Below are 23062 nucleotides of genomic sequence, written 5' to 3' on the forward strand. Positions count from 1 at the left end.
CCTTTTCCTGTCTTTTTTTATGCCCTGTTTTTCTCCTGGGCTTAGGAGTGTTTTCCCAGTCGATGGGGACACGGCTGCTTTATGGGGGGGGGGGGGGGGGAGTTTATCACCCTGCTAGGTTTAAGGTAGGTTTTTTCCTTTTAGAGTAGGTTAATGGCGTAGGTAAATTTACTCAATGCAGGGCTAAGCCTGAGCTGTGACTCTGGATCAGGGTTCAGTGAGTCAGGGCTAAATATCTCATCCTTGCTGCCTATCTGGTGCCTCCCCCTGTCTTTGGGGACATTGGAGATTGTTCTAGACATAGTGGGTGGAGGTTAGGAAGAGCTGCTTTGAATATTTATGAGGACCTCAACCAATCCCCAGTAAAAGCCTGGCGGGGGTAGGCCACCTCATAAATAGGCATGAGTCATGCCAGCAGGGGAGTTGGGTGGAAGATGCAGATGGAGTGCTGAGGAGGCTGTCCATGGCCCTCAGGGGTGCACCTTAGTCTGGTGAGGGGGAGGGGATGAGGCTTGGGTGCTGGTAGGATCCTACCAAAACACACGGAGGAAGCCCTTCCTGGAGGTACGGGAGCAAGGAGAGAGGACAGCAGGAGTAGTCATCACTACTGGGAGATCTCCTGAGAGTCAGCTGGGTGGGCTGGACAGTGTCTGGAGGACTGTGGTGAAGAAGTTAGCCTGGAAGACTAGTAAAGGGGCAGGTGCAGCCAGATGGGTTGGCAGTGCCTGAAGAGGTGGTGCTGGGATCAGTAGACACAGGAGGAAGAGTACAAGCTGGACACTTGGTTTCCTGCCTGTACTGGGCCATTGCATTTAATCTTGGTGCCTGTGAGATCTTCATAGTGATCCAGCTGGGCTCTGCAAGCAAGTGTGTGCTGGAGAAAGAAGTGGAGCTAGATATGGAGACTGTATAAAGGAAGAGTGTCCCTCAATTTCTGCTTAAGTTGAGTGGGCTTCCTATAACCTGCCATCCCTATCCATGTTTTTACACTCAATAAATAACAAAAACAAAGTCACGGACTGTTCTCTGTCTTAAAAGTGTCTGCGAAAATTCAATGTGCCTGGCTGTGCAGGGTGGGGGATCCCAGTTTCATTGAGGCTCCTTAGGGGGTGCGCTACATTACATAACACTTAATAACTATGAAACATTATATTACTGCTCACACTAAAGGTCAATAAGTTGGATATGCAAATATATTATTTGAGACAAATGTTAATTGCTATATAGATTTATAAACTCTCTCCTAAATGATAATTATTTTACTGAAGATTAACATTTTAGAGCCAAGGAATTAATCCTCAAATTGTGAGGACATACAGTACCTCTCCTCCTCTCTGATGGTCTATAGAGAAAAGAAAGCCAATAAATAGCTGTTTTTCAAGGGTGGAACTAAACCACCGGACAATCATGTTCTATTCTGTTGCTGTTCTTACTCTTCTGGCTCTGACCTGGGCTGAGCAAGGTAAGACTGACTGTATGGTTTAACCGACTGCAAGGAGACTGATTTGTAAGTTGCTTTGTGTTTTATGTGTAGAGAACCATAGAGCAGGTTGTTGCATTATTTAAACCAATACAGGATGTCCATGCATGGACTATAAAAAACAGCAAATGATTAAATCCTCATTTGGAAGGTAAGTATGTGTCCACCTTCTTTTTATTATTGGTTGTATGGTGTTTAACCACTTCAGCCCCGGAAGAATTTACCCCCTTCCTGACCAGAGCACTTTTTGTGATTCGGCACTGCGTCGCTTTAACTGACAATTGCGCGATTGTGCGACGTGGCTCCCATACAAAATTGGCGTCCTTTTTTTCCCACAAATAGAGCTTTCTTTTGTTGGTATTTGATCACCCCTGCGTTTTTTATTTTTTGCGCTATAAATAAAAAAGGGCGTCAATTTTGAAAAAAAAACACATTATTTTTTACATTTTGCTATAATAAATATCCCCCAAAAATCTATAAAAAAAAAAATTTCCTCAGTTTTGGCCGATACATATTCTTCTACATATTTTTGGTAAATAAATATCGCAATCAAATTATTGATTGGTTTGCACAAAAGTTATAGCATTTACAAAATAGGGGATAGTTTTATGGCATTTTTATATAAAAAAAATTTTTTAATGGCGGCGATCAGCATTTATCGTGACTGCAACATTATGGCAAACACATTTTTGACACATTTTTGGGACCATTGTCATTTATACAGTGCTATACAAATGCACTGATGCCTGTGTAAATGACACTGGCAGTGAAGGGGTTAACCACTAGGTGGCAGTGTAGGGGTTAAGTGTGTCCTAGGGGCGTGTTACTAACTGTGGGGGGCCTGGCTGTAATTACACATCACTGATCTCTGCTCCAATCACAGGGAGCAGACATCACTCTCACTGTTACTAGGCAGAACAGGGAGATGCTTGTTTATGTTAGCACCTCCCTGTTCTTCCTCTTCCCCACAGCGATCAAGTCCGCGGGACTTGCGACCGCACTCAAGGAGTTTTCCGCGGGTGCGCGCGCCCCGCCGCCTCCTAAAGGGCAACGTACAGGTACGTGATTCTGCCTGTACGTGCCGTTCTGCTGACGTATATGGGCGTGAGGCGAACGGGAAGCGGTTAATGTTTATCTCCATATATCGGTACTACACTTTGCTGTCAACATTCCCACATAAAAAAGACCTACATGTCAATGTAATAAATGCCACACACTTCTATGTACCACAAACTATTATGGGTCACAATCAGTGTTGCCAACCTACCAGACTGACATTTACTGACACGACACCAAAAATTTCCTGGATTGAGGTCCACCTCAAACCATTCTTCAAGTCATCAGACAAGGCTACCTTTTTCTCTTGTCCTCTGGTCTAGTTCTGATGCTCATATGCCCATTGTAGGCATTTGTTGGCTGTGGACACAGGTTAGAATGGGCACCTTGACTGGTCTGTGGCTATACAGCCCCAAATGCAACAACCTGTGTTCAGTCTGTGTTCTGACACCTTTCTATTGGAACCAACATTCACTTTTTATGAAATTGGATTTATTGGATCAGACTACATGGGCCAGCCTTTGCTCCCCACGTGCAACAAGTGTTGGTCATCCCTGACCCTGTTGCTGGTTCACTGGTTTTCCTTCCTTTGACCACTTTTGGTAGATGCTGACCACTGCACCCCAGGAACATCCCACAAGAGCTGCAGTTTTTCAGTTTCTCTGATACAGTCATTTAGTCATTACAATTTGGCCTATTGCCAAAGTCAGTGAAATCTTTACGTTTGCCCGTTTTTTCTGTTTTCAACACATCATCTTTAGGGACAACATTTTCACTTGTTGCTTAATATATCCCACCCTCTTTCAAAGGCCATTGTAACAAGATAATCAATGTTATTCACTTTACCTGTCAATCGTCATTATGTTATGACTGATTGGTGTACTCATCATGTGGAAGTGACGAAAGGGGAGTATGTCGTGCTTGGGAGGAGGGGAGGTAAGCAAATGTTTTAATTTTTTGTTGAAGGGCAAAGGTTCACTTTATAATTAAAATGCAGTTTATTTTCAGTGGCCATACTTTTTTTTACATAAAGTACTATAGGTAGTTTTTTTTCGGTAGCATTAAATCAAAATGATTCCTATGGGGCTCAATTCAACTGATTGATTCAAGTTAGGCTCTTTTTGGGGTTAATAGCAAGCTATTGTCAAACAAAATGCATGGAAAGCTGAAAACTTTCATTCATGGGGAACCTGTACTAGTGTCAAACTTTTAAAAATAAAAAAATTATAGTAGGGGGAGGGCTCTTATTTGTCTGGATTTTAAGTTCACATTGAAAATACATAAAAACGTTAAATTATAGACGTGAACCATACCTCAATGTAGTATTAAACTTTCAGCATTTTTTAGTTTAACACATTGAGCATAATAAAATAAACATTTCCTATTAAACTATTTGTTAAAATTCTTGGCACCAGCTTAGCCTGGAACATAGGCAAGGAGATAAAGAAGCTACATACTCTCACTTTAAGGCTCCATGCACATTGGACGTTAACCTTATAAAAACACCAGTAGTTTTGAGTCTTTCAAAGTTTAACGTTTATTAGCGTTTTTCCACGTTAGTATTTTGTTTTTTTTTTAAAGAATTTTTTATTTTTTTATTTTTCTTCAATGGATCAAAAAAACTGTAAAAACCGCCGGTGAGCCGCGTTTCTCAACGTTTATCAGCGTTTATAATTTTTAGGCATTTTTTATGGTCAGAAAAACAGCTCCAGAATGCGATTTTAGGGCGTTCAGACAACAGCCCATAAACTCCACTGCTGATAAACATCCAAAAACTTCCATGTGTGCATGAACACATAGGATAACATAGAGGGGAGTTTATGGGCTGTTAAAAAAAAAAAACGCCCAAACTCCCAAATACGGCCATTTATGAGCTTCAGTGTGCATGGAGCTTAAAGCTTTATTGGTGTTATGGAGCAGGGTAACAATGGATATGTGGCTCAAAAAGTTGCCACAGTTTACTGTGGGCACAGAATAAAAAAAGTGAATACCATTACCAGGAATTTAGAAACGTTGAAATGATTGTAAAGTCTCGTGTTTTTATTTTATTAGTTTTTTTTTAAATAACAAACATGAAGCACTTACCTCCTCTATGCAGTGGATTTGCACAAAGCAGCCTGAATCCTCCTCTTCTCGGGTTGCTCTTCACTTCTCCTGGCCCCTTCCTCTTGTTGGGTGCCCCCCACATCAAGCAGCTTGCTATGGGGTCTCCCGAGCCGAGTCACAGCTCCCTGTGCTCATTCAGACACGGAGCTGCTGCCCTGCCCCTTTTCTCTTGACTGGCTAACTGACTTTGATTGACAGCCTTGGGAGCCAATGGCACTGCTGCTGTGTCTCAGCCAATCAGGAGGAGTGTCCTGGATGGCTAAGGCACTCGTGGACATCGTTGGGGAAATATGGGACTCGGGTAAGTAATTAGGGGATGCAGGGGATGCTATTACACACCGAAGGTTTTTTATCCTAATGCATAGAATGCATTAGGATAAAAAACTTTCTGCCTTTACAACTCCTTTGAGGCTTGGTTCACAACAGTACTGTGTGGGAAACATGCAAAATCATGAATGGTCCTGCAACTCCTCAAAGCATGCCCTCCATTTGCAGATGCATGGTAGTGCCCTTAATTCTTAATGTATATGGTGATGATTGCAGCTAGCATATAATAATGAGCCATAAAATTAGAATGCTTTGATTCTTGCCAGGAGTTTTGCTATAATTTTCACTTTCATTTTAGGTTGATTAGAATGTTTTCTTGTTATATGTACTTTAGATTGGAAACTTTGCTGTTTTTGGGTTTATTTATTCATTGAAGAGATAAAAATCATGTCATTTCTACATAAATTAATAAAAGTGTATGAAACTGCTAATAATAACAAAGTACTTTCTTGTGAAGCAAATATACTGTAACAAACTTGGACACAATTTTGCTGACCTAATTTCTAATTGTCTAATTTTCTAATGTCTTCCAGGCAGCTCAAACCCTTGTAATGGAAAATCCATGTCTCCTAAGATGCGGGAGCTGTTTGCTACGTTGGATGAAGCAGAAGCAGCTGTGTGCTCCATTCTTCACTCCCCTGAAGATAAACACAAAATTATAACGTTTAATAAAAAAATGAAGTCCAAGTTGTGTGACATGGAAATCAGTACAATCAATCTGATGCTATTGAGGAAGAAACACATACAAATACCCAAATATATTAAAGAAGGGAAAATTACTGAGGAAAAAATCATAGAGTTCTTGAAAGTAGACCCAATAAAACACTTTGATTTTGTATTTGAAAAGGTGATGGAAGCAGTAAATGATGAAGCTAAAGCGTTTACATGATAAAGAGCATCAAAAGCAAAATCCAAGTTATATTATTATAAATAAAAAATAAAAAAATTAGGAAAAAATTAGGAAATGTATTGCTTCATCTCTGAACCACACTGTGGTGATGAGTTATGAAGCACAGAATAAAATATAACTTGCTTACCAATAGCATCTAATGAGATTTTCTAAGATGTACTAAGAATTAGAATCCAATCGGTACCTAAAGGACAATTTTCTTTTCTCTGATTTTAAACATCTATACTATAGCATCTATTGCTCTGAAAGTGATCCTGTCAAGGGGTTCAAAAATTGTCTCAGCTGGCTTAGAATCACCAAAAAAGGTATGTTTTTTCCTTTTTGATAGAGTGGAGAGTGAATAGAACACCTGGCAGTTTTTTTATCAGTGTCTGACGGAGATTCAGCTTGTTTACGGTTTTCACAAAAAAGTGAAACTTTCAAAAAATATCCCAAATTTATGGTTTCCCCAGAACAGTAATTGAGGGGAATCTTCCAATGGGGAGGTTAGTTCTGATGGCAACCCTGGATTTCTTCACTTTGGAGGGATTTCCTCTCACTTCCTGTTTTAGCTATGGGACAGGAAGTAAAGAGAAATCTCCTCACCAGGGGGAATATAATGCACTCACTGGGCTAAACGAAATCATCATTTTATTGTTGGTATAAAAAAAAAAACATGCAAGTGCAAAGGGTGCCAAAACCATACGGTGACATCATACATCCACCTCACTCTCATAATAAACATATAAAATGTACCCATTTAGTTAGCACATATATATATATATATATATATATATATATATATATATATATATATATAATGACAAATAAATTAGGTACAATAAAAGATGATCTCAAACAGAAGTGTTGAATAGGACTGAGGATTAGTCACAGGGGAAGATTATATGCATGTAGACCCCAGTCCGTGGCACCTATCTGGGAATAGTATGCCTGTCAAGCAAAACAGGGGAAAATCTGGGCAGTCCAAGGTATATGGTGGAGAAGGGAAAAATTCTTGGTTGACATATACTGATAAAACCCCCTTATTAGGAATCGGGGGGTAATGTGGTCCAGAGGAGGGTATATATTCACTGACTATATAAGATTATCTTGACTTTACAGGCAAGTAGCCTTGTCTTGTGTTTCTGACAGCCAGAGTATGTGTGTGAACGTAATAAGCATCTCCCTCGCACACCAGTAAAAGTTCCAGGTTACACATAATAAACACATTCAATCACCACTTTGAAGATTAGTCCTCAATGCCTTAGCTATCAAAAAAGGTGCAAAAGCCATATGTGTCATATAATCGGATTGTCATTAAATGTTCTATGCATAGTATACTTATCCATGACAGATGCCTGAAGGAGTTTAGGTCCAAACTTCAATGGGGTGGATGACTCTTCCTTATTTGTAGATCCCAGACCATAATGGATCACCAAAGCCTAAGAGGAGAGCGGGTGAATGCTAAAATAGCCGGATTGGTTGACACAGGTCGGCTTCTTCAGAGGCAAAGTTAAGGCTTTTATATCTCAGTTTTTGTACAAACAACAAATAGCATTCACATATGTGGTATAGCTGTGATCGTCAGGAGCAGGATAGATTATTTTGGTTTGTCTACATTAGTAAGTTATGGTAATAGCAAAGAATATAGATCTAAATAAAAAAAACGTTTTTTTTTTTTTTTAGTTTTGCTTTTTATTATTTTAGGTCAGATTTATAAAAAAAAAAAAAAAGGAGATACACTATATTACCAAAATTATTGGGACACCTGCCTTTACACGCCCATGAGCACAAGTCCAGAAATCCAGAGAGAGGGGGTTACCACCGCTCCAGGCAGGTCCACTGAAACAAAAAGTTTTTCCTCTAGGAATGAAGAGCCCCAGGTGCTGGCAAATGCGTGTAGCAAATAAAGATGAGTAGAAAACTCTGGACAGCCGCACTCCAAAGAAAATTTCTCGTGCCTTTTATTGAAACATTGGGATCACACTGTACAAGCCACAGCAAAGCAATACAGAAAAGCACTGACGCGTTTCACACTAAGCAAAGTGCTTACTCATAGCTAACAATCACTAGAATGAATGACAACTGTATACTGTTTGTAGTAAACCATGTGGCTGAATAATTATTCAGTTAATCGACCAGCTGAAATGTCAGCCCTATCAGGTAAGACAAATTACATAAGGCGTCAACACATGTCACCAGACAATCAATCTCAAACTAAACTGTGATCGTGTAATGTGTAAGCCAATAGATAGACTAATGTGTAAAAATAAAATGAAATAATTGTGTATATTTGTAGTGGCGAATAATGAATTGATAAATAAATCGACCAAATGAGGATAAAAATAGTGATCGTAAAAGAATGTGAAATGGATCAACCATGTGAAAATAAATGAATAAAAATAGTGAAATCCTATTTGATAAACGTGTGTAAGGTAAAGTGTATACAATAAAGTGAAATAAGTAAACGTGAAATTAATAAAACGTGAATGTATCCATGTTTCTATCCATATACATATATAAATATGAACGTGAGTATAAAAACAAACTGGAAAACAGTTTCATACCAGAAATCTAAATAATGGGGACAGACATAACAAAATCTGTACACAAAAGTCGATTATCTGAATTTATACTCCATATCGAATATGTGTAAAATAAACAAAATTATGATTCAATATATTTGTGATTATATATGATGGGATATTAATAGATAGTGCAAATGATATGTTCTAATTAATGATAAAGTAATGAAAGATATTTAGATAATAACCTGTATGTCTAACTTTATATTCATATGTGTGCGAGTTCACACTAAATACTAATAGGATATTTACAAGTTGATGAATATGCATTGCACAATCTCAAAACAAAAGCGGTTTATGGATGTACAAAGAAAGTTATATGGACATAAATATGTGACTCAGAGGGGAACACCAACCCGGTGATCCCTCAACCGCACACAAAAGTGAACACCTCTCTTGGTCATTATGCAGCCACCTGTAATTAGGCATCGTGCGATGCAATTCCCTAGCTGTCCCGCAGTTTATGTAGTGGATGTGTAGACCCGTGAATGGGCTAACTAATCCATTTATTAATAAGGCGGGAGAAAAGAAAAGGAATGTAAATGGAGCCTATTAGAAATGTAAATTGAGGGGAAACTCTGAGATGGAAGTGTCGCATAACATGTGTCGAGACCTGAAAATAAGTAAATCGATATACATGAATCCCTGCACAAATGAATGTAAAAAAAAAAACATCTGTACATGGTTCTATAATGTGCCTACTGAGCAGTCCTACTCTCTGATACCCAAATGAATGGAACTCATTTGAATTGATCAATTAATTATGATCTATTAGACCTCATATATAGGGTATATTAAGTGTATTTGGGGTTCCCGGTCAGGAGCATTCCGTGAAAAATGTGAGGAACAACTGCCCATAAAACAAAAGAGATTCAAGTGAGTATGATGTTATCAGACTCAGTTTAAACCAATTGAAGAACAACTCTCACTGATTCCTGTTCAGAGACTACAAAGCATCTTAAAGTGAATATCCAGCTTTCATACATTTATGTGAATGGATAAACAGATAAAATAGATGAATATGTAACTACAAGGCAAATAGGTTGACTAAGTCAACCATAGTGCCAATAAACAAAAGGAACATGGGCATTGATAAATGTGTGATAAAACGATGTTCACGTCCATACATGCATCGATTGCACACCGACACTAATTAATCCATTGTAAACAATTACTTGAAGTTGTTGAGACGGTGGTCATGATGGTGTGCAGCCGTTACCTGGAAGCGCACTTATCATGTGTAAAGACACACAAACCCACACCGGCCATTCACATGCTCTAAAGTGATGCCATATTTTTAAATTTCTCATAAAATATTGAGGACAAAAAGCAGGTGTGTGAATGCATATATATATATATATATATATATATATATATATTCCATCCATTAATCAGAGTATAGTATACATGAGAATTTGTTTGGCCAAGCGACCTGTCCACTTAAAGTGGATGTAAACCCGAAATGTTTTATTTTTTTTTGTCTGGCACAATATAGAGTATGGGATTTCAGATCAGCTGTGCCCAGTCTTGCCACAAAGAGTTAATCCAGCTCTGAGCAATCCTCATATCTTTTTTCAGTGAAATAAAATGGACAATCTGTGAAAACGTTTCTTGTTCTTCCCCCTTGCTGTGATTGACAGGTGATTTACATATCTCATGCACTAGCCTAAGACATGCATTATTTTTTAATTCCCACCCCCACTCCTTTCTTCAGCAGCTCTGCAAGTATTGGCTGATCCACAACTCTGCATGATTTGGCATGCTGAAGTCATGTGGGGACTTTTTTGGGTTTTGACTGGATGTTAGTGATCATAGCAGAAGTTCAGTGTAAGAAATACACAGGAGAAAATGCATGTTGATAAGGGGAGTGTAGAGGTGGGCGGGAAGTCTACTGACATCACGACTCCACCCACTGAGCCCTGGAAAATAGACCCACCCACAGAATCTGCAGTTTTTTGGGTCTCATAGCAGACAGAGGGGAGACATTTGACAGATAAGTATACATGCAGGAGGCATGTATATCCTTCTAGATAACCAATATTGCAGTAGTTTAGAAAGGATGAGAGTGGCTTTACATCCACTTTAAGGAACGCAATGCCTGGGCCAACAAATTTAAAAATGGTATAACTAAACAGGAAGACGGGAAGAAAAGGGGAGAGAATGGTCAGGCAATAATGGCAATCATAATAGTGGGACACATCCCACTCAAAGTTCAAGCCTGACGGAATTCTCATGTCTAGAGAGAATATGCAGTATACTTCACGTTTGCAAAGTATCTGGAATCTGCTACCCCCTCTTTTGGGAGCAATAATTCTCTCAATGCCCTGTATGGAGAGGCTGGTAGTATCTTTATAATGTATGAGATTCCAATGTCTCACCACATTAGTTGGCCTATTCTTTTCTATGTCATACAAGTGATCATACAGCCTATCCTTTAATCAGCATATGGTTCGTCCCACATATTGAATATGACAGATCTCACAGGTGATCAAGTACACCAAAAATTGGTTATTACAATGGATGAAAGAAGAAATGTCAAAGGTTTTCCCATTAACACAGGACTGAACACATTTACCCTTTTTAATGTGGCGACAATAGTCGCAATCTATTTTGCCACATTTGAAGTTCCCCCTAAAGTACAACCAACTTGGTCCCGACTGTTCAGTGGAACAGAGGACGCTTTGCTTTCAAGACCACTTTTAGGGTTAAAATCAGCTACCTAAACCAAGGGCCATTTGTCCATAGCAACTGGAACAGTTGCTGCCGAGCCAGTGCTGCACAACATACCCAGTTGCACCCAACCGAGGCTGGGATGGACACTTGTGTTAAAAGTGTGCTACTCAGTGAGAACTGAGCTATGTGCTGTCACCTGTGGCATCCACAGCGGGCAATCACACCCATGGATTACAAAATGTCCAGTGATCTGCATGAAGCTGGAAAAAGTGACTGCATGCTGCATTGTCCTGCTGAGAACAGTAAAGAGTACACCGAAATGTTGTTGCTATCTACTATTGCCCATGGTGATCAGGTAAGCCAGTAGGTATTTACATGAGGGGGTCTATCAGTTGCCCAACCACAGCTGATGTTAAGGACTGTCCAAAGCCTGCTAAAAACAGTGTGAGACATGTTACACACTTCGCTGTTGCTTGCGGCAACCACAATAGATGCTTGCTGACATTTGCTCCCAGTTGCTTGGGCACAGTCGATGCTGAGTGGCAAGTTCTGCAGGTATCATTGTGCATGTATTAACCACCAGCATGCTGTCTGTGCCTGCAAACTTAAATTCAGCCAAGAAGGGGTTACAGCAGAGCATGCGTGAGCAGGCCTGCTTACCAGAGCTGCGGGCGCCAGCCAGTCTGGAAGCTTGGGGGCAGAGCCACATCCCAGAGTAGACCCAAAATGCTCTGCTTGCAGAGAGAGAGAAAAGAGCAAGATAACATAGGGTGCATGTGTGTGTACCCAGTGCTGAGCTCGTTGCCTGACATGCAGGAGGTGACATTGGTGGACACCAGTGTCCAGTTGGAGCATCGAGGGGGATTCAACCTTGGGTTGATCGACTGGACGGAGAGGCTGTGCTTGATCTGTCCTGGCTGCAGGAGGCCTACCGCAGTAATCAGGTGTGGGCACTGCAACGAGCTGCTTACCAAGCAGGGCTGGACTGGGAAAAAAATTTGGCCCTGGACTTTATCCAGACTGGCCCACTGCAGACATACTACAGGAGATGGCCAGAGACTGCAGACATGATACAGAAGATGGTCAGACTGGGGGCATGGTACAGGAGATGGTCAGAGACTGTGAACATGATACAGGAGATGGTCAGAGACTGCAGACATGATACAGGAGATGGTCAGAGACTGCAGACATACTACAGGAGATGGGCAGAGACTGCAGACATGATACAGAAGATGGGCAGACTGGGGGCATGGTACAGGAGATGGTCAGAGACTGCGGACATATTACAGGGGATGGTCAGAGACTGCGGACATGATACAGGAGATGGTCAGAGACTGCAGACATACTACAGGAGATGGTCAGAGACTGCAGACATACTACAGGAGATGGTTAAAGACTGTAGACATGATACAGGAGATGGTCAGAGACTGTAGACATGATATAGGAGATGGTCAGAGACTGCAGATATAGTAAAGGAGATGGTCAGATACTGCAGACATGATACAGGAGATGATCAGACTGGGGACATGGTACAGGAGATGGTCAGAGACTGTGGACATGGTACAGGAGATGGTCAGAGACTGCGGACATGGTACAGGAGATGGTCAGAGACTACGGACATGGTACAGGAGATGATCAGAGACTGCAGACATATACTACAGGAGAGGGTCAGAGACTGCAGACATACTACAGGAGATGATCAGAGACTGCAGACATAGTACAGGAGATGGTCAGAGACTGCAGACATAGTACAGGAGATGGTCAGAGACTGCAGACATGATACAGGAGATGGTCAGACTGGGGACATGGTACAGGAGATGGTCAGAGACTGCAGACATGATACAGAAGATGGTCAGAGACTGCAGACATACTACAGGAGATGGTCAGAGACTGCAGACATACTACAGGAGATGGTTAGAGACTGTAGACATGTCTGAACCCAGTGTAAAAGTGTAATGTGTCACAGGGTTGCTCCACTGTATTTAAAACAGTTCTGCAAGATCAAGTCAGTAATCTTCCTTTGAAAGTACATCCATGTGACAGAAGACAGCAGCACATCCAATTTCCAAAATACAAATTGTCTTACAAACAGTGAACTGATCAGGATTAGTGGAGGACAATAAACAGTTAATGGGTCTTCTAGCCTGAACTAGCAGTACATTCTTCCAAAAAACATCACAGAAACTGTGTAGTACACACAGAGCTCTGGATAAATAACTGAAAAGAAGCTGAAATGGTTAACAGCCAGCCATGTGTCACACTATCAACAGACAGAGAATGTGCCCAGCAGATCTTATCAGTGTGCAGGTAAACCAGCTATAAAAAAAAAAAAAAGTACAGAGCAAGACAAGAGGGAGAAGAGAGGACAGATCAGTAACCTGCACATTGCCCTAAGGCATTGATTTCTGGAAGACACTGCAGCCAGTGTACATGTAACATTGCTCCCTAGTCCCACGCTCTTGTTCCCATTCAGCTAGTGCTCTGTGTGCTGTAGGACTGGTTTTGCTGTAGCTGTGGTCATACCTTCTTGTATCTCATAGGCTTTAGATACAGTGTGTTTCTCCTTCCTCTGCCCCCATTCAGCCCCGCTCCAGCACCTGTGTATTCAAATGTGGCGAGCTGGGGAGGGTTACACTACCTGCTGATTGGCGGGTTGATGTGTGGGAGGAGCGGAGCAGGTCCTCGCTTATACTCTCATAAGCAGAGGAGTGCAGAGACTCGGCTGTCACTGTAAACCAGCCCACTGAGTCATCGGCCCACCGGGATACTCCCGGTAGTCCCGGTGGCCAGTCCATCCCTGCGCCACTCATCTTCAGTGTGGATCTGAGGTCAGGTCTCTGCCAGGAACAGCCGCAGAAAGGCCAGAATTGGCCTTGAACTGACTGCTAAAGGCGGGGTTGTGTCTGAGGCTGGTGACTCCCCTGTGAAAATAAGCGACATCGGGGAAAAAAGCTGGAAGTCTGCCTCGGTTTGTAGTCTGATTAGGAAGCTGTCCCTGAAAAGCTGGCTGCACCCGTACACCCTGTTAACCCCACCTGGAAGGAGCCAGTGTTGGAAGACTGCTCATCTTCAGGTGAGCTAGTAGGGAGCAGCAGTAGTGGGTGCATAGACTGGGGGTCGCCCAGACTACAGGTGGAATTTGGGCTCTAGGATGAAGATGTTGCAGAGTGATCATTCCATAGTAGCTAGTCATGGGTGCCATCAAAAAATTTGTTTCGTTTCGTTCCGTACAGAAAAATAAATCGTATTTCGTAATTCGGATTCGTACGAAATACGAATTTTCGTTAGATTCGTAAACTTTTTGTTAAATAACGAAAGTTTGTTATTATGAATTTATCATTATGAGGGGTTCCCACCATCCCTGTGCTGTGCTGACTTCCTCTGATTGGTGAACAAAACACCAGTCATGTTTCTGTTAATTTGGATCCCAAATTCATTAACGAAATTTCGTATTTTGTATGTAATTTGTAAGCATAGAAATTCCCATAGGGTTCCCAGGTCTGAGTGTACACCCACTGTGCCCATTATGAGGGGTTCCCACCATCCCTGTGCTGTGCTGAATTCCTGGGTTTTTAAACTTTAGTTACGTTAATTTTTTGTTAAAATAACGAAAGTTCATTATGATGAATTTATCATTATGAGGGACTCCCACCATCCCTGTGCTGTGCTGACTTCCTGGGTTTTTAAACTTTCGTTTTGTTAACTTTTTGTTAAAATAACGAAAGTTCATTATGATGAATTTATCATTATGAGGGGTTCCCACCATTCCTGTGCTGTGCTGACTTCCTCTGATTGGTCAACAAAACACCAGTCATGTTTCTGTTAATTTGGATTCGAAATTCCGAAATTCGGTAATGAAATTTCGTATTTCGTATGAAATTCGTAAGCATAGAAATTCCCATAGGGTTCCTACCATCCCTGTGCTGACTTCCTGGGGTTTTAACTTTTAGGTTCATTAACTTTTCGTAATAATTACGAATTTTCGTTATGATGAATTTATCATTATGAGCATGAGTGCTGTGCTGACTTCCTGGGTTTTTAACTTTTAGGTTTGTTAACTTTTCGTTAAATCCGAATTTTTCGTTATGAATTTGGATCCGAAATTTCGTAATTCGTTCTGAATTCGTATGCATAAAAATCATATTTCTGATTCGTACGATTGTACTAATTTTTGGAAATTCATACAAATTTTCGTTTCGTACTAAACTAATCGCACATAGTAGTTTGGAGGAGGAGTGGGAAACTCCCAGGAGAATGTGGAATTGCTGTCCGATGAAACGGGTGTGCCATGCTCAGCTGAAGGGACCAGAGAAGTTGTGCCAGACTGTGTGAAGCAGAAATTCTAGAACAGACCATCAACAACCTAGACCAGAGCTGCTGAGAACAGGCAATGGGTAGTGAAGTTGCCCAAAGCTTGTGTTCTCCCTGGGAAAGGCAAGCCTCAGGAACTGTCAAGGTTTTCAAGATTCCAAAGGAAGGTGCAGCAGGGAACAGCTATAGAGTGGGGTGTGGACTACCCCTATGTCCCCCCAGACATCGTGGACGTCATTGAGGACTCTCAGGTACAGCAGGAGGATGATATAGTGTGGGACTATATACTATATCTTCAAGCCCTTGCAGGGATCACACAAGTAAAAAGCCTGGACCCCGTTCTAGGACATTCAGCGGGAGTGGCGGCTGGGAAGAATCATTTACAGGGATAAGGTGGTGGTTGTTAAGGCTGGACAGCCCAACAAGAGCCACTTTGTCAATGTCAGAGGAGCTGACGTAGGGTTGCCTCCTGTCAGGGATTCACCTGGACAGTTTGGGTTTTTGAATTATGTGTCCGGATTTCAGTCCACCTGTGTTTCGCAATAAGAACGTTTCTTTAAAAGATAAAAAGCTGACTCGATTTGCGAGTATAGTCTCGCAAGACGAGAAGGATTCAAGCCTCTGGGGTGTGCAGTACCACATGTGGCTAGAGGTGCGGGGGGGGGGCGGTGACGCTCGGAGACACTCAGAAACACTCGGAAACACTCATTGTCTGAGTGTTTCCGAGTGTCTCTGGCGACCCTCCACCTCTGGCCACATGCAGTACTGCATATACTTGAAATGACAATGAACATACTTGAAATACAATGAACAATAACATACGCAAGCAAAAAAAGGTTTCCAGTAGTCTTGAAACATATACACATTAACCTGATAATCTTTAGGAAAATTATGCAACCAGGTAATCAGTAGCCTGTTGCACCCACCACTTAACATCGGAACTGTTGGTTTAGTTTAGTTAACTTGTTACAATAGGATTCTGACCATCTGCTACACTACTTTGAAAAAAAAATTGAGGGGCTCCTCCTACCAGAAATGCTTTGAAAAGTTTTTTTGCTTGTTTGTTTCTGCCTGCAGGCTGAATGTACAAATAGATAATAAGTTAATTGGGAATGTGTTTTTTGCTATGTTCTGCAGGCAGGGCCACCATCAGGGGGGACAGTCGATACAACTGTAAGGAGCCCCAGAGCCCGAGGAGCCCACCTGGGCCAGAAGAAGGCAGGATGGGTGAAGGGAAGCCACATTGTGCACTATAGAAACAATCTTGCAGCTTCTTCTGCTCTCTGCATCATTGAGCTCAGACATCGAGCTCTTTACTGCCAAAGACTTGTGTATATTTGGGGCTGACATATATAGAGGTGTGGGGGGGCTGATTATATATATATATATATATATATATATATATATATATATATATATATATATATATATATATATATATATATATATATGTATATATATATATATATACACACATGCGTGTGTGTGTGGGGGGCTCGCATATATACAGGTGTCTGGGGGGCTGAGATATTTACAGGTGTGAGGGGGGCTGGCATATATACAGGTGGGGGGCTGGCATTATTACAAGTGTGTGGGGGTGGGGATGACATATACACAGGTGTGAGGGGGGCTGGCATATATACAGGATTGAGGGGGGCTGAGTGTGTACAGGTGAGGTGACCGTTGTGTGGATTTGGTGGGATGGCCTGTGGGCAAGCCCTGGGGAATGTTAGGGGTGGGGGGGACGGGACAGGCCTAAAGCTGTGTAAGGGACCCAAAAATTTCTTATGACTGCCCTGTCTACGGGTATCATTGTGGATGGCTTTCCCCCCTGCTTCCTGATGGACTCCGAGTTGCTACAGTTTGCATCAAGGGCTTCCCTCTATGGGGAGGTGCTCCAGCTGAAGTGCATGTTTTATACCATGCCTATTATGATAGCTACAGGGACCTGTAGCTAGGATATACATGTGATATATATATATGTTGTTCTTTGAAGAAAAATGTATATTTTTGATACTGCTATGTATTTGTACATAGCCCCTTCCAAGTTGTTTCCCTTTTCCTGTCCTTTTTTTATGCCCTGTTTTTCTCCTGGGCTCAGGAGTGTGTTCCCAAATGATGGGGACACGGCTGCTTTATGGGGGGGGGGGGGAGTTTATCACCCTGCTAGGTTTAAGGTAGGTTTTTCTTCTGAATGAATCTGGATCAGGGTTCAGTGAGTCGGAGCTAAATGTCTCATCCTAGCAGCCTATCTGGTGCCCCCCCCCACCCTGTCTTCTGGGACATTGGAGATTGTTCTAGACATAGTGGGTGGAGGTCAGGAAGAGCTGCTTGGAATATTTATGAGGGTCTCAGCCAATCCCCAGTAAAAGGCTGGCAGGGGGTAGGCCACCTCATAAATAAGTATGAGTCATGCCAGCAGGGGAGTTTGGTGGAAGATGCAGATGAAGTGCTGAGGAAGCTGTCCGTGGCCCTCAGGGGTGCACCCTAGTCTGGGGAGGGGGTGTGGCTTGGGTGCTGGAAGGATCCTACCATAACACATGGAGGAAGCCCTTCCTGGAGGTACGGAAGCAATTAGAGAGGACAGCAGGAGCAGTCATCACTACTGGGAGATCTCCTGAGAGTCAGCTGGGTGGGCTGGATAGTGTCTGGAGGACTGTGGTGGAGAAGTAAGCCTGGAAGACTAGTAAAGGGGCAGCTGCAGCCAGATGGGTTGGCAGTGCCTGAAGAGGTGGTGCTGGGATCAGTAACCAGAGGAGGAAGTGTACAAGCTGGACACTATAATCTTTTTTTTGCTACACAACCAAGGAGCCGTGGTTTCCTGCCTGTAATGGGCCATTGCATTTAATCTTAGTGCCTGTCAGATTTTCATAGTGAACCAGCTGGGCTCTGCAAGCAAGTGTTTGCTGGAGAAAGAAGTGGAGCTGTATATGGAGACTGTATAAAGGAAGAGTGTGCCTCAAGTTCTGCTTAAGTTTCATAGTTTCATAGTTAGTTAGGTTGAATAAAGACACCAGTCCATCCAGTTCAACCTGAGTGAGTGTCTACAATTGTCCCCATCCCTGTACATTGCACACTGATGTTGGTCCCTACCCTCAAGGAGCCCACAATCCAAGGCCCCCATTCATATCCTAGGGCCAATTTTGAACAGAAGCCAATTTACCTACCTGCATGTCTTTGGATTGTGGGAGGAAACCGGAGTACCCGGAGGAAACCCACACAGGCACAGGGAGAACATGCAAACTCCAGGCAGGTAGTGTCGTGGTTGGGATTTGAACCAGTGACCCTTCTTACTGCTAGGTGAGAGTGCTAACCACTACACCACTGTGCCGTCAAGTTGAGTGGGCTTCCTATAACCTGCCATCCCTATCCACGTTTTTACACTCAATAAATAACAAAAACAAAGTCACGGACTGTTCTCTGTCTTAAAAGTGTCTGTGAAAATTCAATGTGCCTGGCTGTGCAGGGTGGGGGATCCCAGTTTCATTGAGGCTCCTTAGGGGGTGCGCTACATTACATAACACTTAATAACTATGAAACATTATATTACTGCTCACACTAAAGGTCAGTAAGTTGGATATGCAAATATATCATTTCAGACAAATGTTATTGCTATATAGATTTATAAACTCTCTCCTAAATGATAATTATTTTACTGAAGATTAACATTTTAGAGCCAAGGAATTAATCCTCTAATTGTGAGGACATACAGTACCTCTCCTCCTCTCTGATGGGCTATAGAGAAAATAAAGCCAATAAATAGCTGTTTTCCAACAGGTGGAACTAAACCACCTGACAATCATGTTCTATTCTGTTGCTGTTCTTACTCTTCTGGTTCTGACCTGGGCTGAGCAAGGTAAGACTGACTGCATGGTTTAACCGACTGCAGGGAGACTGATTTGTAAGTTGCTTTGTGTTGTTGCATTATTTAAACCAGTATAGGATGTCCATGCATGGACTATAAAAAAAACAGCAAATGATTAAATCCTAATTTTGAAGGTAAGTATGTGCCCACCTTCATTTTCTTATTGGTGGTATTGTGTTCAATGCTTATCTCCATGTATGGTTACTACACTTTGATGTCAACGTTCCCACATAAAGAAGACCTACATGTCAATGTAATAAATGCCACACACTGCTATGAACCACAAACTATTATGGGTCACAATCAGTTTTGCCATCCTACCAGACTGACATTTACTGACACGACACCAAAAATTCCTGGCACGGCTACGTTTTTACTGGCATTTCCAAAAGTTACAAAATGACAGTTTTAAGTGCAAATTTTAGTATTTAGGCTACAAACAAGTACAATATGTAATTAGCAATGTGATTTAAGGTAGATATTAGGGAAAAAAACATATTTCTTATTTTATTTTCAATATAGTAAGTAAGTAGCTCAGGGAAGGGACTCAGGAGGGCAAGAAATTAGAATAGGAAGGCACACACACACACATGAAGGGACTCTTGGTCCCTTCAGTCCACTCCAGTCTAAACAGCACTGACAGCCCGCTCCCAACCTGTCCTGCAGACCCACACACAAGGCTCCGGCCACTCTGCTTGGCTCCCTTGCACCATGACATCACACGACACGCTCGGGCACTGCCTCCACCAGAGCTGCTCGAATACAGTGTAGTAGGCACTCGGGTGGTCTCGGTTGGCTCTGGACCGAGCCGAACATCACAGCCATATTTTTTACTAGCAACTTTTTCCTTTTACTGGCAGGGGAAAATTGCCTGTTTTTTACTGGTTGGCAGTAAAAATACTGACGGTTGGAAACACTGGTCACAATGTGATCACTTGAGAGTGCAAAGATTTTGAATTCCCCACTGTGTGCACTAAAAAGTAAGTGTAAGTGGGCAGTCTCTGATATCAGTTATTACCCAGATATATAGTCATAGAGTCAATAGTAATAAATTATAAAACATACCACCAATAAAAACCACTACAATATATATAGACTACATATATACACATACTCAGTATATACTGTACAGTTCTGAAAATCTGCTAAGAGTTCACTTAGCTGCTGCCCTCGCCAGCAGCATATACACCGATCAACCATAACATTATTATCACCCATCATAACTCATAGAGGCATGGACTCTATTAGACCTCTGAAGGTTTGCTGTGGTGTCTGGCACCAAGCTGTCAGTAGCAGATCATTTAAGTCCAATAAGTTTTAAGGTGGGTCCTCCATAGACTGGATTCATTTTTCTAGCACATCCCACAGATGCTCGATTGGATTGAGATCTGGAGAATTTGGAGGCCAAGTCAACACCTCAAACCATTCTTCAATACATCAGACAAGGCTACCTTTCTTGTCCTCTGATCTAGTTCTGGTGCTCATATGCCCATTGTAGGCATTTGTTGACTGTGGACAAAGGTTAGAATGGGCACCTTGACTGGTCTGTGCCTATGCAGCCCCATATGCAACAAACTGTGATTCAGTCTGTGTTCTGACACCTTTCTATTTTTCTGAAATTGGATTTATTGGATCAGACTACATGGGCCAGCCGTCACTCCCCACGTGCATTAGCAAGTGTTGGTCATTCATGACCCTGTTGCTGGTTCACTGGTTTTCCTTCCTTTGACCACTTTTGGTAGATGCTGACCACTGCACCCCAGGAACATCCCACAAGAGCTGCTTGCTATGGGGTCGCCCGAGCCGAGTCACAGCTCCCTGTGCTCATTCAGACACGGAGCTGCTGCCCTGCCCCTTCTCTCTCTTGATTGGCTAACTGATTTGAATGTCAGCCTTGGGAGCCAATGGCACTGCTGCTGTGTCTCAGCCAATCAGGAGGAGCGTCCTGAACGGCTAAGGCACTCGTGGACATCGTTGGGGAAAGATGGGACTCAGGTAAGTAATTAGGGGATGCTATTACACACAGAAGGTTTTTTATCCTAATGCATTAGGAAAAAAAACCTTCTGCCTTTACAACTCCTTTGAGGCTTGGTTCACAACAGTACTGTGTGGGAAACATGCAAAATCATGAATGACCCTGCAACTCCTCAAAGCATGCCCTCCATTTGCAGATGAGTGTTAGTGCCCTTAATTCTTAATGTATATGGTGATGATTGCAGCTAGCATATAATAATGAGTCATAAAATTAGAATGCTTTATCAATAGTCATCTATTATTAACTACATCACTTGGAGTAATGCACCTAGGCAGTTATTACATTTATTTAATTAATTGGGAGGGGGCGGAGGGCAGAACAGAAATTTCGGGGGGGATCAGGGGGACACGTACAGTTCACAGCTAGATCCCAGTTGGGGTGGCTTGCGTGTCTCCATTGTTCCCTCTGGAACAAAATCAGATTTTGATACTCTGCCGACCCCTGCTCAATCTTATTATTCTATAGCAAATAAAGAATTTATTGTCACTAATTTGCTCTGATCAATGGTTTATCACAACCCTTCAGGGCATTAATTAGCATTGTTATGTTATAAATATGTTGTTACATTAACATCGCTGTTATCTTCCTAAATTTTGTTTTTGATAAACCCTACTGAAGGGCTATGTTGGCTCCCGGTTTGGGATATTTATTTCTCCATTGTTTTGTTATTTTGATGAAAAATTTTCAATAAAAATATTGAACAAGAAAAAATTAGAATGCTTTGATTCTTGCCAGGAGTTTTGCTATAATTCACTCTTTCATTTTAGGTTGATTAGAATGTTTTCTTGTTATATGTACTTTAGATTGGAAACTTTGCTGTTTTTGGGTTTATTTATTCGTTGAAGAGATAAAAATCATGTAATTTTTCCATAAATTAATAAAAGTGTATGAAACTGCTAATAACAACAAGCTACTTTCTTGTGAAGCAAATATACTGTAACAAACTTGGACGCTATTTTGCTGACCTAATTTCTAATTGTCTAATTTTCTAATGTCTTCCAGGCAGCTCAAACCCCTGTAATGGAAAATCCATGTCTCCTAAGATGCGGGAGCTGTTTGCTACTTTGGATGAAGCAGAAACAGCTGTGTGCTCCATTCTTCACTCCCCTGAAGATAAACACAAAATTATAACGTTTAATAAAAAAATTAAGTCCAAGTTGTGTGACATGGAAATCAGTACAGTCAGTCTGATGCTATTGAAGAAGATACACGCAGATATCCCCAGAGATATTAAAAATGGGAAGATTACTGAGGAAAAAATCGTAGAGTTCATGAAAATAGACCCAGTAAAAAACTTTGATGAGTTATTCGAACAATTGATGGAGGAGGTAAATGCTGAAGCTAAAAAGATTACATGATAAAGAGCATCAAAAGCAAAATCCAAGTTATATTAATATAAAAAAAAAAATTCAATTGATGAAATGTATTGCTTCATTTCTGAATCACGCTGTGGAGACGAGTTATGAAAACACAGAATAAAATATAGCTTGCTTACCAATAGCATCTAATGAGATGTCTTTATTTTCTAAGATGTACTAAGAATTAGAATCCAATCAGTACCTAAAGGACAATTTTCTTTTCTCCGATTTTAAACATCTATACTATAGCATTTATTACTCTTAGGCTGGGTTCACACTGCTGCGATGCGGGAACGCTGCGAATCCGCTTCGGGGTCCCGCATCGCATGCCTCCCGGCAGCAGTTCACACGGCCCTATGCAAACTGCTGGGAGTGTC

At 41.7% G+C, this 23062-nt stretch overlaps 1 protein-coding gene across 3 annotated transcripts; it reads left to right on the top strand.

Moving 5' to 3' along the window:
* Nucleotides 1-1000: 1000 nt before the first annotated feature.
* On the top strand, nt 1001-22827 carry LOC143930799 (uncharacterized). 3 transcript variants are annotated; one of them, XR_013262829.1, is made up of 2 exons: nt 1001-1462; nt 5503-6666. XR_013262829.1 is itself a non-coding variant. In XM_077455400.1 (2 exons), exons 1-2 carry the CDS (start codon nt 1408-1410, stop codon nt 22683-22685), a joined length of 411 nt encoding a protein of 136 aa, XP_077311526.1. In that variant the 5' UTR covers nt 1316-1407; the 3' UTR covers nt 22686-22827. The 3 variants fall into 3 exon arrangements, 2 of the variants coding, with proteins under 2 accessions (XP_077311526.1, XP_077311525.1); XM_077455400.1 differs by lacking the exon at nt 5503-6666 and adding an exon at nt 22330-22827 and having other exon boundaries at nt 1316-1462; XM_077455399.1 differs by lacking the exons at nt 1001-1462; nt 5503-6666 and adding exons at nt 19115-19283; nt 22330-22827.
* The last annotated feature ends 235 nt before the right edge of the window (nt 22828-23062 follow it).

The sequence above is a fragment of the Lithobates pipiens genome, unplaced genomic scaffold (assembly GCF_037356315.1).
Source record: "Lithobates pipiens isolate NorthernLeopardFrog02 unplaced genomic scaffold, aLitPip1_a1.2 Scaffold_25, whole genome shotgun sequence".
Lineage (NCBI taxonomy): Eukaryota > Metazoa > Chordata > Amphibia > Anura > Ranidae > Lithobates > Lithobates pipiens.

Bases quoted from the DNA above. Each gene is read 5' to 3' on its own strand.
- LOC143930799 (XM_077455400.1), top strand. From the start codon at position 1,408: ATGTTCTATTCTGTTGCTGTTCTTACTCTTCTGGCTCTGACCTGGGCT. The intron at 1,463-22,329 runs GTAAGACTGACT...AATGTCTTCCAG, and splicing joins TCTGACCTGGGCTGAGCAAG to GCAGCTCAAACCCCTGTAAT.